At 37.0% G+C, this 14,788-nt stretch overlaps 1 protein-coding gene across 2 annotated transcripts in view; it reads left to right on the top strand.

Moving 5' to 3' along the window:
* CWF19L2 (CWF19 like cell cycle control factor 2) overlaps positions 1 to 13,772 on the top strand; it is a 153,038-nt gene extending 139,266 nt beyond the window's left edge. For both annotated transcript variants that reach the window (XM_020885503.2, XM_020885502.2), the window contains exons 17-18: positions 9,943 to 10,044; positions 13,087 to 13,772. In XM_020885503.2, the coding sequence (XP_020741162.2) occupies positions 9,943 to 10,044; positions 13,087 to 13,230 (246 nt within the window). In that variant the 3' untranslated portion in view covers positions 13,231 to 13,772. The remainder of the gene's footprint in view (positions 1 to 9,942; positions 10,045 to 13,086) is intronic.
* The last annotated feature ends 1,016 nt before the right edge of the window (positions 13,773 to 14,788 follow it).

The following is a 14,788-nucleotide window of genomic DNA, read 5'->3' as shown; positions in this document are numbered from 1 at the left end:
ATGTTCTCATTTCACTTCTTTACATGTATCTGTCTAGTTTTCCCAGCACTGTTTATTGAAGATACTGTCTTTTCTTCATTGTATATTCTTGGTTCTTTTTGGTGACCATAGGTGTGTGAGTTTATTTCTGGGCTCTCTATTCTGTTCCATTGATCTGTGTCTGTTTTTAATGCCAGTATCAAACTTTTCTGATGGGTATAGCTTTGTATTAAAGATTATAGTCTGAAGTCAGGGAGTATAATTCTTTCAGCTTTGTTCTTTTTTCTCAAGATTGTTTTGGCTATTTGGGGTCTTTTGAAGATATAAACTTCCAAAACTGAGCCAAGCACAAATAGAAAAGATGATTGGACGAGTTACCAGTACTGATATTGAGTCAGTAATTTAAAAATTTCCAGCAAACAAAAACCCACATGCCATGGGGTGACAAATCCCATATGCCACAAGTCTAGAGCCCTGGGCGCACAGCAGCAAAGATCCTGCATGCCACAGCTAAGACCCAGTGCAACCAAATAAGTATTTTTTCAACAGAATTATTAGAAAGGTTAAAAGACAAAAATGATAAAATTAAGTATAACTAAAGTAAACAGTTAAGGGATAGGCATAAAGATGTAAAATATGACGTCAAAAATAGAAAACATGTAAGGAGAATAAAAAATAATAGATCTTTTAGAATGTCTTTGAACTTAAATATCAGTTTAAAACAAGTAGATATATTGATAGATATAAGTCAACATATATGAACTCCATGATAACTACTATATTTGCAGTATTTTATTGGTAAGCCATCTAGTACCTCTGGAGGAGAGAATGGCAAACCACTCCAATATTCTTGCCTCGAGAAACCCATGAACAGTATGAAAAGGCAAAAAGCTATGACACCAGAAGATGAACCCCCCAGGCTGGAAGGTGCCTGATAAGTTAGTGGGAGAGAGCAGAGAAATAGCTCCAGAAAGAATGAAGAGGTTTTAACTGTGTGGATCACAACAAACTATGGAACATTCTTAAGGAGATGGGAATACCAGACCACCTTACCTGTCTCCTGAGAAACCTGTATGCAGGTCAAGAAGTAACCCTTAGAATCGGACTTGGAACAACAGACTGGTTCAAAATTGCAGAAGGAATACATCAAGACTGTATATTGTCACCATGCTTATTTAACTTCTAAACAGAGTATATTATGCAAAATGCCAGTCTGGATGAATCACAAGCTGGAATCAAGATTTCCAGGAGAAGTGTCAACAACCTCAAATATGCAGGTGATAGCTCTCTAATGGCAGAAAGAAGAGGAACTAAAGAGCCCCTTGGTATAAAGGTGAAAGAGGAGAGAGAAGGAGCTGGCATAAAACTCGGCATTCAGAAAATGAAGATTATGGCTTCCGGTCCCATTGCTTCATGGCACATAGATGGGGAAACAATGGAAATAGTGACAGATTTTCTTTTCTTCGGCTCCAAAATCACTGTGGATGGTGACTGCAGCCACAAAATTAAAAGATGTTTGCTCCTTGAAAGAAAAGCTGTGACCCACCTAGACAGTGTATAAGAAAAGCTGAGACATCACTTTGCCAACAAAGGTCACTATAGTCATAACTGGTTTTTCCAGTAATCATGTATAGATGTGAGAGTTGTATCATAAAGAAGGCTGAGTGCTGAAGAATTGATGCTTTTGAATTGTGATGCTGCAGAAGACTTGAGAGTCCCTTGGACAGCAAGGAGATCAAAGCAATCAATCCTAAAGCAAATCAATCCTGAATATTCATTGGAAGAACTGATGCTGAAGCTCCAATCCTTTGGCTACCTAATGCAAAGAGGCGACTCATTGGAAAATACCCTGGTGCTGTGAAAGATTGAGGGCAGGAGAAGGGGGCGGCAGAGGATGAGATGGTTGGATAGCATCTCCAACTCAATGGACATGAGTTTGAGCAAACTTCAGGAGATAGTGAAGGACAGGGAAGTCTGGCATGCTGCAGTCCATGGGGTCACAAAGAATTGGACATGACTAGCGACTGAACAACAGCAATGATCAACTATCTACTGCAAGTTTATTTATTTTAATCTGAATATATAGCTGAAATAAGTTCCTGGAGGGTTAATATTTTCACTTAACCAGTAAGAAACACATACAGATTCTTGCAATGGTTATTACATATTTAACTTTGAAGTGGTTTCTTTTCTAAATCTCCACATAGTGTTTTATCTGAGACTATTTGAGAGCCAGAGCAGCTTGGGAATGAACTACATGACCTCTTAAAGTCCCTCCTAGCTTTAGGATTCAATAATTATATAGATGGAATTGTGATGAGAACTTGAGTCTAAGAATAATTTCAAAGCAGGTCACTTTTTACAAAGTTAAGCTTTCCAGTGTCTTTTAAACATGATAATGTTTCTGAGCATGAAGTGAACATTCTTGATCTATTTTAACTTTATTTTAATTCTGAAGAAATCTCATTATGCTTCTTTTAAAAAAACTCTACATCCAAAAAAAAAGCAACCCTCTCATCTCCTTAGTTTCATGAAGTATTTTGTATGTGTATTGGGGGTGGTGATTTTTCTCCCCATAGTAGATTCTTGGCTGTTACTACAGATTCACATATTCATAATTCATTCTGATTCTCTGTTCATTTATGTTTTTATTTGTGTGAGTATAAACTTTTTTTTTAATGTCTATTTTGTCTACTTTCTCTAGGTATTTTGATTTATTTTCACTGTAGTGTGAAGTTCATGAAAATACGCAAGGGAAAGATATCTGAATGTTAATTGCAGAGGGGTTGCATGATGTTCACTAAGTTGTCAAGAAAGTGGTCTTTCTTCACAAGATAGTTTTTTTGTTTTTAATCACGACAGTTTATAGAGCAGTCACATGAATTCTTCCTCAACTTTTTATTATGATTTTGAAATTTAATTCTGTGATAACTGTAGCAGTTGAAAAACATCTAAGACATTTGGGTTTGACTTTCAAAACTAAGCAAAGTCCTCCTCAAGGAAAATTTGGGTTTACCCCAGGATCTTTAAATATGAGGACAATTATAGAAAGTCAGGATTAAAGACTGCTATGTTTAAAGGGGAAAACTCAAATACTACTCTTTTTCTATCATCAATAAAATTTTTTGCTGTAATTCTGTCAGTACTCTTCATGGGTGGTACCAAAGTTCCAACTTCTTTCACTCCTACTGGTCAGGGCAGGAAAAGGGGAATGCTAAATGTACATGTACTTTGATAATGGAGCCTTGGCAGTGCCTACTGACTAGTAACTCTTATAGCAAGAGCATAGGTTGTACCTTTCGCATCCTGCAGTAAGGGAAGAGTTGCTTGTTACAGTGTGTTCATCTTGGAAATTATACAATATGTGGTTGAGCTTTGCTGTGTATATACAAATTACCACAAACTTAGTGCTTTAAAAATAACATATTTATTATCTCATAACTTTGGAAGTCATAAATATGAAATGGGTTTAAAATCAAGATGTTAGCAGGCCCGGTTTTTATTTTAGGCTCTTAGGGAGAATCCATTTCCTTGTCATTTTCAGTTTCTGGAAGTCACCTGCATTCCATGGCTTGTGGTCCTTTCAAAGCCAACCAGTATAGGATCTTCCAGTCTTTCTCTGACTCTGACCATCATATCCTATATAACCTGGGTGAATCTTTCCATTTCAAGATCCCTAACTTAATCATATCTGCAAATACATGTATATTTGTATACATACATATATATATATATATAATGTAATTTATTTATGGCAAATAGGCAATTAAAGCATTGACGTATTTAGGGAGCCATTTTTCTACAAAATACAATATCATACCAACAAAAAACATGGGCACTGTTATCATAAATTGATTCCTCAAGTTCTCCTCCTGGAGAGTACTGTTCTTTATTCATGTAGTCTTCAGTATAATTTTAGCCATTCATATTCATGTTTCACACATGTTGATCTATTTCAGATAGCAAAAAGTATTTTAATGGAGGCTTCCATTCTTTTTTGACTACTAGATTTTTCACAAAGCATTGTTAATAGGAGGTGGACATAAAAATAATATTTGAATAATATTCTCTTTGCCAAAAATTAGTCTGTGTACTTAATATGCATTTTTCTATTTGATCCTCACAGCCGACTTCTGAGCTCTTCATGTTTATCGTAAGACTCACAGATCTTAAATAACTTCCCTAAAGTTATAGGTATAAGTAACAGAACTGTGATTAGAGTCTTGTCTGTCTAATTTTTGGCTGTCTGTGTCATACATGTTTTAAATAAGCCAGAAAGATAAAGACCATTACAGTATACTAACACATATATATGGAATTTAAAATGTGAAAATATTTTTTAAAAAGCACGAGTAGTAACCATTTATCTGCACTTTATGTTATATACTATTTTGTAAATTGATTTTTTAACTTACACTTTTCCTATAACCTGTACAACTCTTTATAGGCCTCAGTTTTAACTGCTTTATACTATTTCAAGATGACCACTCTTCTTCCACCCTACCATACTGTCTCTTCCCAAGGCATGCCTTCTGGAGGGCACAATACAAAATATATATAATTAGGTAGAAATATGTAATTCAATAGTCATGCCATGTAGGGCCACCCCAGATGGACGGGTCATGATGGAGAGTTCTAACAAAACATGGTCCACTAGAGAAGGGAATGGCAAACCACTTCAGCACTCTTGCCTTGAGAACCCCATAACATTATGAAGAGGCAAGAAGATACGACACTGAAAGACGAACTCCCGAGGTTGGTGGTGTCCAGTATGCTCCTGGAGGAGAGCGGAGAAATGGCTCCAAAAGGAATGAAGAGGCTGAGCCAAAGTGGAAATAGCGCCCAGTTATGGGTATATTTGGTGGTGAAAGTAAAGTCTGATGCTGTTAACAATACTGCATAGGAACCTGCAATGTTAGGTCCATGAATCAAGGTAAATTGGAAGTGGTCAAACAGGAGATGGGAGTGAACATCGACATTTTAGGGATCAGTGAACTAAAGTGGACAGCAATAGTCAAATTTAATTCAGGTGACCACTATATCTACCACTGTGGGCAAGAATCCCTTAGAGGAAAGGGAGTAGCCCTCAAAGTCAGTGAAAGAGTCCAAAATGCAGTATTTCAGTGCAATCTCAAAAACGACAGAATGATCTCTGTTCGTTTCCAAGGCAAACCATTCAGTCAATATCACAGTAATCCAAGTCTATGCCCAACCTCTCAGTGCCAAAGAAGCTGAAATTGAAAGGTTCTGTGAAGAACTATAAGACCTTCTAGAACTAACACCAAAAAAGGGATGTGCTTTTCATCATACGGGACTGGAATGCAAAAGTAGGAAGTCAAGAAATACCTGGAGTAACAGGCAAGTTTGGTATTGGAGTACCAAAAAGAAGCAGAGCAAAGATTAGCAGAGTTTTGCCAAGAGAATGCACTGGTCATAGCAAACACCCTCTTCCAACAACACAAGAGAAGACTCTACACATGGACATCACCAGATGGTAAGTGCCAAAATCAGATTGATTATATTATTTGCAGCAGAAGATGGAGAAACTCTACACAATCAGCAAAAATAAGACCAGGAGCTGACTGTGTCTCAAATAATGAACTCCTTATTGCTGAACACAGACTTAAATTGAAGAAAGTAGGGAAAACCACTAGGCCACATGACCTAAATTAAATCCCTTATGATTGTATAATGAAAATGATAATCAAGGGATTAGATATGATAGAGTGTCTGAAGAACTATGGATGGAGGTTTATGACATTGTACAGGAGGCAGGGATCAAAACCGTCCCCAAGAAAAAGAAATGCAAAAACACAAAATGGCTCTCTGAGGAGACCTTACAAATAGCTGTGAAAAGAAGAGAGGCGAAAGGCAAAGGAGAAAATGAAAGATATACCCGTTTGAATGCAGAGTTCAAAAGAATAGCAAGGAGAGATAAGAAAGCCTTCCTCAGTGATCAATGCAAAGAAATAGAGGAAAACAATAGAATGGGAAAGACTAGAGATCTCTTCAAGAAAACTAAAGATACCAAGGGAACATTTCATGCAAAGATGGGCACAATAAAGGACAGAAATGCTATGGACCTAACAGAAGCAGAAGATATTAAGAAGAGGTGGCAAGAATACACAGAAGAACTGTACCAAAAAGATCTTCACGACCCAGATGATCACGATGGTGTGATCATTCACCTAGAGCTGAAAGGTTGTTGCTGAACGATTAGACGCAGGATTCTTGGCCTCCGGAGGAGACGAATTCAATCCGGGGCCAGAGACGAGGCTGGATCGCTCAGAGCTTTTGTGTAATAAAGTTTTATTAAAGTATAAAGGAGATAGAGAAAGCTTCTGACATAGGCATCAGAAGGGGGCAAAAGAATACCCCCCTCCTAGTCTTTAGCTGTCTGTTATATAGTCACTCACAGTCTGTTAATGAAAAGGATGTCATAAAATTTAGAATGACACCAGATAATTCATCTCTGGCCATAAAACGATTGACTTGAATCTTGTAGAAGGGCAGAATACCAACAAATAATTTCATTTACATAGATTAGGGGAACAATACCTGAGTAAGTAAATTAGGCCATTTGGCGGAACCAACTTGAATAGAGTCTGGGGTTCATTAACATAGCTTAAGACAACATTTCCATACGAAAAAGAAACGTACTGGTCAATTCAAGGTTTGAGAGTAGTTGGCTTCAGGTGAGACCAGGTGTCATGGCAACACAGCACTTTAAGAGAAACCTCTTTTAAATTTGTATAGAGAAAGAAAGACATTTTGCTGGTTTGTTTCTTCCTGCCGCTCTTAGAGATAAAAATGTCTGGCACCTGCAGCTTCTTTTTTCCATTTGGAGACCCCTGGCCTTCCTGCCTGTTACCCTCTCAGAGCCAAACATCTTGGAGTGTGAAGTCAAGTAGGCCTTAGGAAACATCACTGCGAACAAAGTTAGTGGAGGTGATGGAATGCCAGCTGAACTATTTCAAATCCTAAAAGATGATACTGTTTGTTAAAGTGCTGCACTCAGTATGCCAGCAAATTTGGAAAACGCAGCAGTGTCCACAGGACTGGAAAAGGTCAGTTTTCATTCCAGTCCCAAAGAGGGGAATGCCAAATGGTTCCCAACTACTGCACAATTGCATTCATTTCACATGCTATCAAAGTAATACTCAAAATTCTTCAAGCCGGGCTTCCATAGTATGTGAACTGAGAGCTTTCAGATGTTCAAGCTTGATTTGGAAGAGGCAGAGGAGCCAGAGATCAATTTGCCAACATCTGTTGGATCATCCAAAAAGCAAGAGAATTCCAGAAAAACATCTACTTCCATTTCATTGATTATGCTAAAGCGTTTGACTGTGGATCACAACAAAGTGGAAAATTCTTAATTAGATGGGGCTACCAGGCACTTTACCTGCCTTCTGAGAAACCTGTATGGATATCAAGAAGCGAAAGTTAACACCAGACATGAAACAGCAGACTGGTTCCAAATTGGGAAAGGAGTACGTCGAGGCTGTATATTGTCACCCTGCTTATTTAACTTCTGTGCAGAGTCCATCATGTGAGATGCCAGCCTGGATGAAACACAAGCTGGAAGCAAGATTGTAGGGAGAAATACCAATAACCTCAGATATGTAGGTGACACCACCCTTGTGGCAGACACCAAAGAGGAACTCATAACCTCTTGATGAAGATGAAAGAGGAGAGTGAAAAAGCTGGCATAAACTCAACATTCAAAAAACAAAGATCATGGCATCCAGTCCCATCACTTTATGGCAGATAGATGTGGAAACAATGGAAACAGGGACAGACTTTATTTTCATGGCTTCAGAGTCACTACAGATTGTGTCTGCAGTCACAAAATCCAAAGACTCTTGTTCCTTGGTAGAAAAACTATGACAAACCTAGACAGTGCATTAAAAAACAGAGACATTATTTTGCTGACAAAGGTTCATATAGTCAAGTGTATGGTTTTTCCATTAGTCATGTATGGATGTTGAACCATACATGTATGGAGTTGAACCATAAAGAAGGCTGGTCACTGAAGAACTGATGCTTTTGAACTGTGGTGCTGGAGAAGACTCTTGGACTGCAAGGAGATCAAGCCAGTCAATCCTAATGGAAATTGATCCTGAATATTCATTAGAAGAACTGATGCTGAAGCTGAAGCTCCAATACATTAGCCACCTGATGTGAAGAGCCAATTCATTATAAAAGACGCTGGTCCAGGGAAAGATTGAAGGCAGGAGGAGAAGGGAACGACAGTGGATGAGATTGTTGGATGGCATCACTGACTTGATGGACATGAGTTTGAGCAAGCTCTGGGAAATGGTGAAGGACAGGAGAGCCTGACGTGCTGCATCCCTGGGGTCACAAAGAGTTGGACATGACTGATTAACTGAATGACAACAAATATAATTCACTGCCAGAATTAGCAAATGCAACTTTATGAGGGGATTAAGGGAGGGAGATATTATTTTAATCACTGTCGATGGTGACTGCAGCCATGAAATTGAAAGACGCTTGTTCCTTTAAGGAAAGTTATGACAGTCTGAGACAACATATTAAAAAGCAGAGACATCATTTTGCTGACACAGTTCCATATTGTCAAACTTGTGGTTTTTCCAGTAGTCAGGTATGGATTTGAGACTTGGACCATAAAGAAGGCTGAGCTCAGAGGAATTGATGCTTTGAAATTGTGATGCTGGAGAAGACATGATGTCCTTGGACAGCAAGGAGATCAAACCAGTCAGTCCTAAAGGAAATCAACTTTGAATATTCATTAGAAGGACTGATGTTGAAGCTCCAATACTTTGGCCACCTGATGTGAAGAGCCAACTCATATGGAAAGACCCTGATGCTGGGAAAGATTGAAGGCAGGAGAAGGGAGGGGCAGAGGATGCGATGGTTAGATAGCATCACCAACTCACTGGACATGAATTTGAGCAAACTCTGGGAGATAGTGGAGGACAGGGAAGCCTGCGTGCTGCAGTCCATGGGGTCGCAAAGAGTTGGACATGACTCTGTGACTGAACAACTGCAATATTACTTTTTTAAAAAATTATTTATTTACTTACTTGGCTGTGTTGGGTCTTAACGCCATGCCAGATCTTTAGTTGTGACATGTGAACTCTTAGTTTGCCATGTGGGTTCTAGTTCTTCAACCACAGTTCGAACCCAGGCCCCCTTCATTGGGAGTGCAGAGTTTTAGCCACTGGACCACCAGGGAAGTGCCCAATATTACTTTTAATTGACTGATTTGAATACTTTCTAGTAACAGAACTAGGGCTTGGAGGAAAAACTTGCAAGGACAGATGATCTATTTGATATAAAGCTAGAAATTATGACCTTTTCCAATCAAGATAGTGTCTGAAATACTTCATGCCTGCACACGTGTGTGTGTGTGTGTGTTCATGTGTGTCTTTGTGTGTAGTAAGAGGTAGGGAAAGATAATACTTAATAGTGGCAATATTTTAAAATGAGATTGATAAACTAATATTACTATACCACCTTACCAGTTAATAAAAAAGCTTTAATTGTTTGCATTTATCTTTGATCAGTAAGTAGCAATAAAAGTTCAAGGATGTTATAAACAAAGCTCTGAGTATATTACTAAGCCCCAGTTCCTTTTCTGCACTGTGAGAAAAAATACAAGAAAGCATATCCTTAATCTATTTGCATAGTTTAAAGAAAATTATTGTGTTGTTAAATATTTTTAAAGTGCCTTTTCTTTCCTGTTTTTCCCAAAGACAGAAAAATAATTGGTTCTGATTATAATTGCTGGATATTATGAAGCACTTATCCAACTGAAAGTCAACAAAATGAAATGTTTTAGTTAGGCTGTTTTTTGAAGTATTCTATAATTGGAAATTCATTGTATATGTTTGTCTTGAGGAATGCTTAATTAGGAAGAGGGATTAAGCATAACTTCCTGATTTCATGCTGTATTCATGTGTGATTTATCTGTTTTTTTAGGTACCCAGAGGCTTACCTTACTTCTGTGTGAATTTTGGCCTCCAGGGGGGGTTTGCCCATGTCATTGAAGATCAGCACAAATTCCCACATTACTTTGGAAAGGTATGCTCACAAATTTGTAAAATTCCAGAATTTAGCAATTTTGTAACACTTCTTTTGAAGGGAAATAACTTTGGGCACAATATACAGTGAAGTTGGTGACTACTGTAAAACCCAGTTTTCAGAGGGAGTACCCAGAAGCTATTAAGAAATATATACCAGGATATTTAGAACAGTCAGGAATGTAACTTTGGAACCAACCAGTTTGTTGACACTGTCAGTGGTGACTGTACTGTTTTCCTGTGGAGACAGCCAGGTTTATGCTGAGAATGATAATTGATAATGATGATAACCTATTCATTGAGGATTTACAGTGAACCTGGTAATGTTCTCAGCACACATTTAATGCTCATAATAACACTATCTTGTAGACATTTTATACTTTCATTTTATAGATGTTGAAACCAATCTACACAGAGGCTATATAACTTCCTCAGGATCATGTGCTAGTAGTAAGTGACAGAACCAAGGGGTGCATAAGTTCTTGCTTGAACTAGAAAACAAATGATCTCACATATTCATTTATAACTAAGTACTGTACAGTCTCAGAAGAATATAGCACTCATTCCACACAGTTTCTGGTCAGATACTAGAGTGTAGATCTTTCAGTTGCTAGTGGATTCTTTCCATTACTACAGATTGCCTTCTAGGGGTGTAGTCCTTAAATTTAAGTTCTGTTGAATATCTGGGAAGTATGTAAGTTAGTATCAGGGCCTAGAAAGAAACTAATGTAGCTGTGGGGGAGTCAAAAGAAGTTCGGTCAATAACAGCTCAAGAAAGTGGCCTTTCAGTCTAATGTAGGTCAGGCCTTTCTCTCTAAATTAGAGGAGCCTAGATGGACTTTGTCCGTGGCTCCCTGTTCTTCCTCCCCACTTTCATCCCCGGTGTCAGATCATTTTCTACAATGATTAGGGACCTGTGAGAGGTTTGGACTCACAAGTTTTTATATTGTTGTCCCTAAAGGCTAATGAGAAACCCCAAACCACATTTATCTATGAACTGTTGAAATGTGTTTTAGAAACTTGTCTGAGAATTTTTCAGAATATCTTTTCCCAGAGTTAACTAGAAAGAAATTTGTTCATTGCTCTGAAAAACATTGTTAAATTTCAGTAGAGTTTTATAACTCAGAACTTTTATGACTCTGCTTTTATTTATTTAAAAAAATGATTCTAGTGAAAATGAAGTAAATATCTAGTTTTTAACTTGCATAAGTTTAATTGGGAGATTGTCCTCCTCCAAATATTATGCATATGTTATGATTTATATGATACTGTTTTAGTGTTAAAAACTTCTTTAGTTAGCATTACATCACTGATCCATTTTCCTCGAAATTTCTTTCCAAGAAAAAGCCTATGTACTGACGAACTCCCTTCATCCTGCAGTTGTTTAGACAGCAAGAAGAGTTGGTCTCTTTGCATTAATATCTGCTTCAGTAACAGAACAAGAATCAATCCTTAGAGTATGTGTACCTTAATGGCACACACGAGACAAAATTTGATGTTTTATAGACAATTTTAGAAAATTTTAGAAAAATTTAGGTCAAGAAAGCTAGGCTTTCTTAAACTACATTGCTAGTGATTGGCTGATGCTAAGAAACTCCTGCATTAAATTTGTGCTCTTTTTAAACTGTGTCCCTCTTGGCCCCTTTTCTTCCTTTACCCAATGAAAAGACTTCCTTTTCCATGAAGCCTTTCTTGATTTATCCAGCAAATAGAATATTGCTGGATATTGCTGGATCTCCTTTCTTTTTGAGTCTCCATATAGTCTACTTTGGCATTTACCTTATTCTGCTTTATAAGACAGTCCTTTATGTAGTTATTATTGTGGCTCCCACCACAGCTCTGCATTCTGTTATGAGTTTTCTGAAGACAGAGAAATATATGTTAGTTATTTCTGTATCACCTACAGTATTTGGCCTTTGCTTGTGTATAGTAGATCCATTTATTAATAGAATATTTGTTAAGATGAAGAAACCTATGTCTTAGAGCAGTTACATCCAAGGTCTTACAGTCCTGTAGACCTAGACTGAATATGCAGAATTCTACCCCTAGCCCCGAGTTTTCCTGTATTACCGTACTTCTCTTCCTTGAAGCATTATAAATCTCCCCCATATCTTTCTCTATATGGATACTCACTACCATGCATGTGTGCTCGGTCATTGAGTTATGTTCAACTCTTTTGCGACCCCATGGACTGTAGCCTGCCAGACTCTTCTGTCCATTGGATATCTCAGGCAAGAATACTAAAGTGAGTTGCTATTTACTTCTCCAGGGTATCTTCCTGACCCAGGGATCAAACCAGCATCACCTGCATTGGCAGGCAGGTTCTTTGCCACTGAACCACTAGAGAAGCCCACTCACTCTCATAAATTTAATTAATCTCTATAGCTGATATTCTAGGAACAGGAAGAGAGTCATGAAAGAAATGATCTAGAATAATAAGCAGACCATTGAAAATATATTATTTCAGGGCTTGGGAATATGGCTTTTTAAATGAAGGTGATTTATAATTTTTAGTTATTGGTTTACATGCATTGGTACTAAAATATGATTTCATTTCCTAAAAAAAGATCTCCAGCTAATAGAAGAAACTGGTTTTTAAATATACTGGGTAGTAGGGAGAACATTAGCCTGAGATTCAACAGTAGTTGAACAATCAAGTTTATAATTTCTATATGTTGGTCAACTTTTTCTTCAGACTTTCTTACCAGAGCAGCTAATAAGGACTGAATTAATTAAATTTCATTTTCTCTTTTTTCCCTTTGCTGCTGTCTGATAGATGTACTACGAAGCAACAAGATAGACAAATTGTTTGACAAGAGACGCAACTAAGGACCCTTGGAATCACAGGGTTTACATAGTTAGAATTAAATGAAAACAAGTTTGTTTTTTTTTAACTTGAAACTAATATTTATATAAAATTTGAGTGTCCTTGCAGAGAAGTACTTAATATTATATTTAGTAACAGAATAAACAGGAATAGCTTCATTCCTGTTTTTCAATCTTTATACATGTGTGTGTTTGTATTTTTCTCATTCTTTAAAAGGAAATCATTGGTGGCATGCTGGATATAGAACCAAGAGTTTGGAGGAAAGGGATGCGAGAAAGCTTTGAAGATCAGAGGAAGAAAGCACTGCAGTTTGCTCAGTGGTGGAAACCATTTGACTTCACAGGAAATAAAAAATGTTGAGGCAAAGCTTTCATTTTTTATTTCCTTTTCAGATTTCTTTCAGTTTTATTTCCATTGCATCTAGCTGAACAACTAACCATCAGGTAATAGAAAAAGAGTGTCATGATCTGGGTTTCTGACAACTGTACATCACTGAATTGTATTGGTTTCCTTCACTACCTGCTCCTGTGGACTGCATTGTAGTAACCATGGAGACCAGTTATGTTGGGTGACCTGTTCATGTCCTGTTCTGTACCTGTGTCTTCATGTTCTAAACTATTTAGTTAATCTGTAGAAAGACTTTCCTGAAGAATTATCTAGGAAGTATCACAAATCATTGGTTCAGAGGGAAATAGGTCTGCTTCAAGTTTGTTAAGTCTACTGACTAGTTTCTTTTGCATTTAAACTAAAACGTGGCACATTTAGTTATAAATGAAATTTCTTTTCATAGCATTTTATAGAAGCTCTTAATTTTCTACCAATACCATATATATCACTGCTATTCTTTTTATTAAAGGAAAAAAGAATGTCCCCAATAATAAATAATTAAATGAGGTATATAATACGTTCGTGATTTGTTTTTATTTCTGTAGTTTTAAATAGTGTGTTTGAATTTTGGTGATTTTACATGTACTTTCCAAAAATCACAGTTTATAGTCATTTGGGGTTTTTGTGAAAGTTAAAAATATTTTAGCCAAGTCATCATTTTGGGGTTGTATTGATTATTACAAAATATTAACTAATAAGTAATGTGTGTATTTTTAAGTGGCAGGAGCACGTTCTGTTGTCCTATTTGATCTAAAGTTATTCATTTTCTTTTATGTTTACACGTGGTATGAAGAGAAAAAACTGATAAGTATAAAATATGGGCATCATCTCCAAGAGTGTTGCTACTTTATTTTTTACATGGAAGATATTTTTGTAGCCACCCTTTTTCAAAGATGTTGATTTTTTGGAGCCAAACCTTGACATTTTGTCATGAAATGTTGAATATTTAAAATCATGTGACATGTACTCTAGAGTAACTCATAACCAGACAGCTATTTTTAATATTGATATCTTTATTTAGTATCTTGAAAAAGGATATGTTTATGTTCTATTTCCAGTTTTAAAATTTTAACAAAAGTTGGGAGTTTAATCATTTCAAATTCTCAGTATTTGCAAATTGCATTTAATAGTTTTTATCATTGATAATTGACAGTACAAATTTTATTTATTGCTGTTTTCAGAGTATTATGGCCTTGCTACAAAATCTCAAAGAAATCTTTAACATTCACTTATTCCTTATTCACTGACTGTGTTAACAAACATTTGTTTACAGGGAATTTTATTGCATACTGATAATACAAAAATAAAAAATACTTCAGTCATTCAGTTGTGTCCGACTCTGGGACCCCATGGACTGTAGCATACCAGGCCTCCCTGTCCAGCACCAACATCTGGAGTTTGCCCAAACTCATGTCCATTGAGTCGGTGATGCCATCCAACCGTCGCATCCTCTGTCGTCCCCTTCTCGTCCCACCTTCAATCTTTACCAGCATCAGGGTGTTTTCCAGTGAGTCAGTTCTTCACATCAGGT

The sequence above is a fragment of the Odocoileus virginianus genome, chromosome 10 (genome assembly GCF_023699985.2).
Source record: "Odocoileus virginianus isolate 20LAN1187 ecotype Illinois chromosome 10, Ovbor_1.2, whole genome shotgun sequence".
In the NCBI taxonomy this organism is placed as follows: domain Eukaryota; kingdom Metazoa; phylum Chordata; class Mammalia; order Artiodactyla; family Cervidae; genus Odocoileus; species Odocoileus virginianus.
The sequence above is the reverse complement of the archived record's forward strand: the minus strand, read 5'-3'. Positions and strand labels throughout refer to the sequence as shown.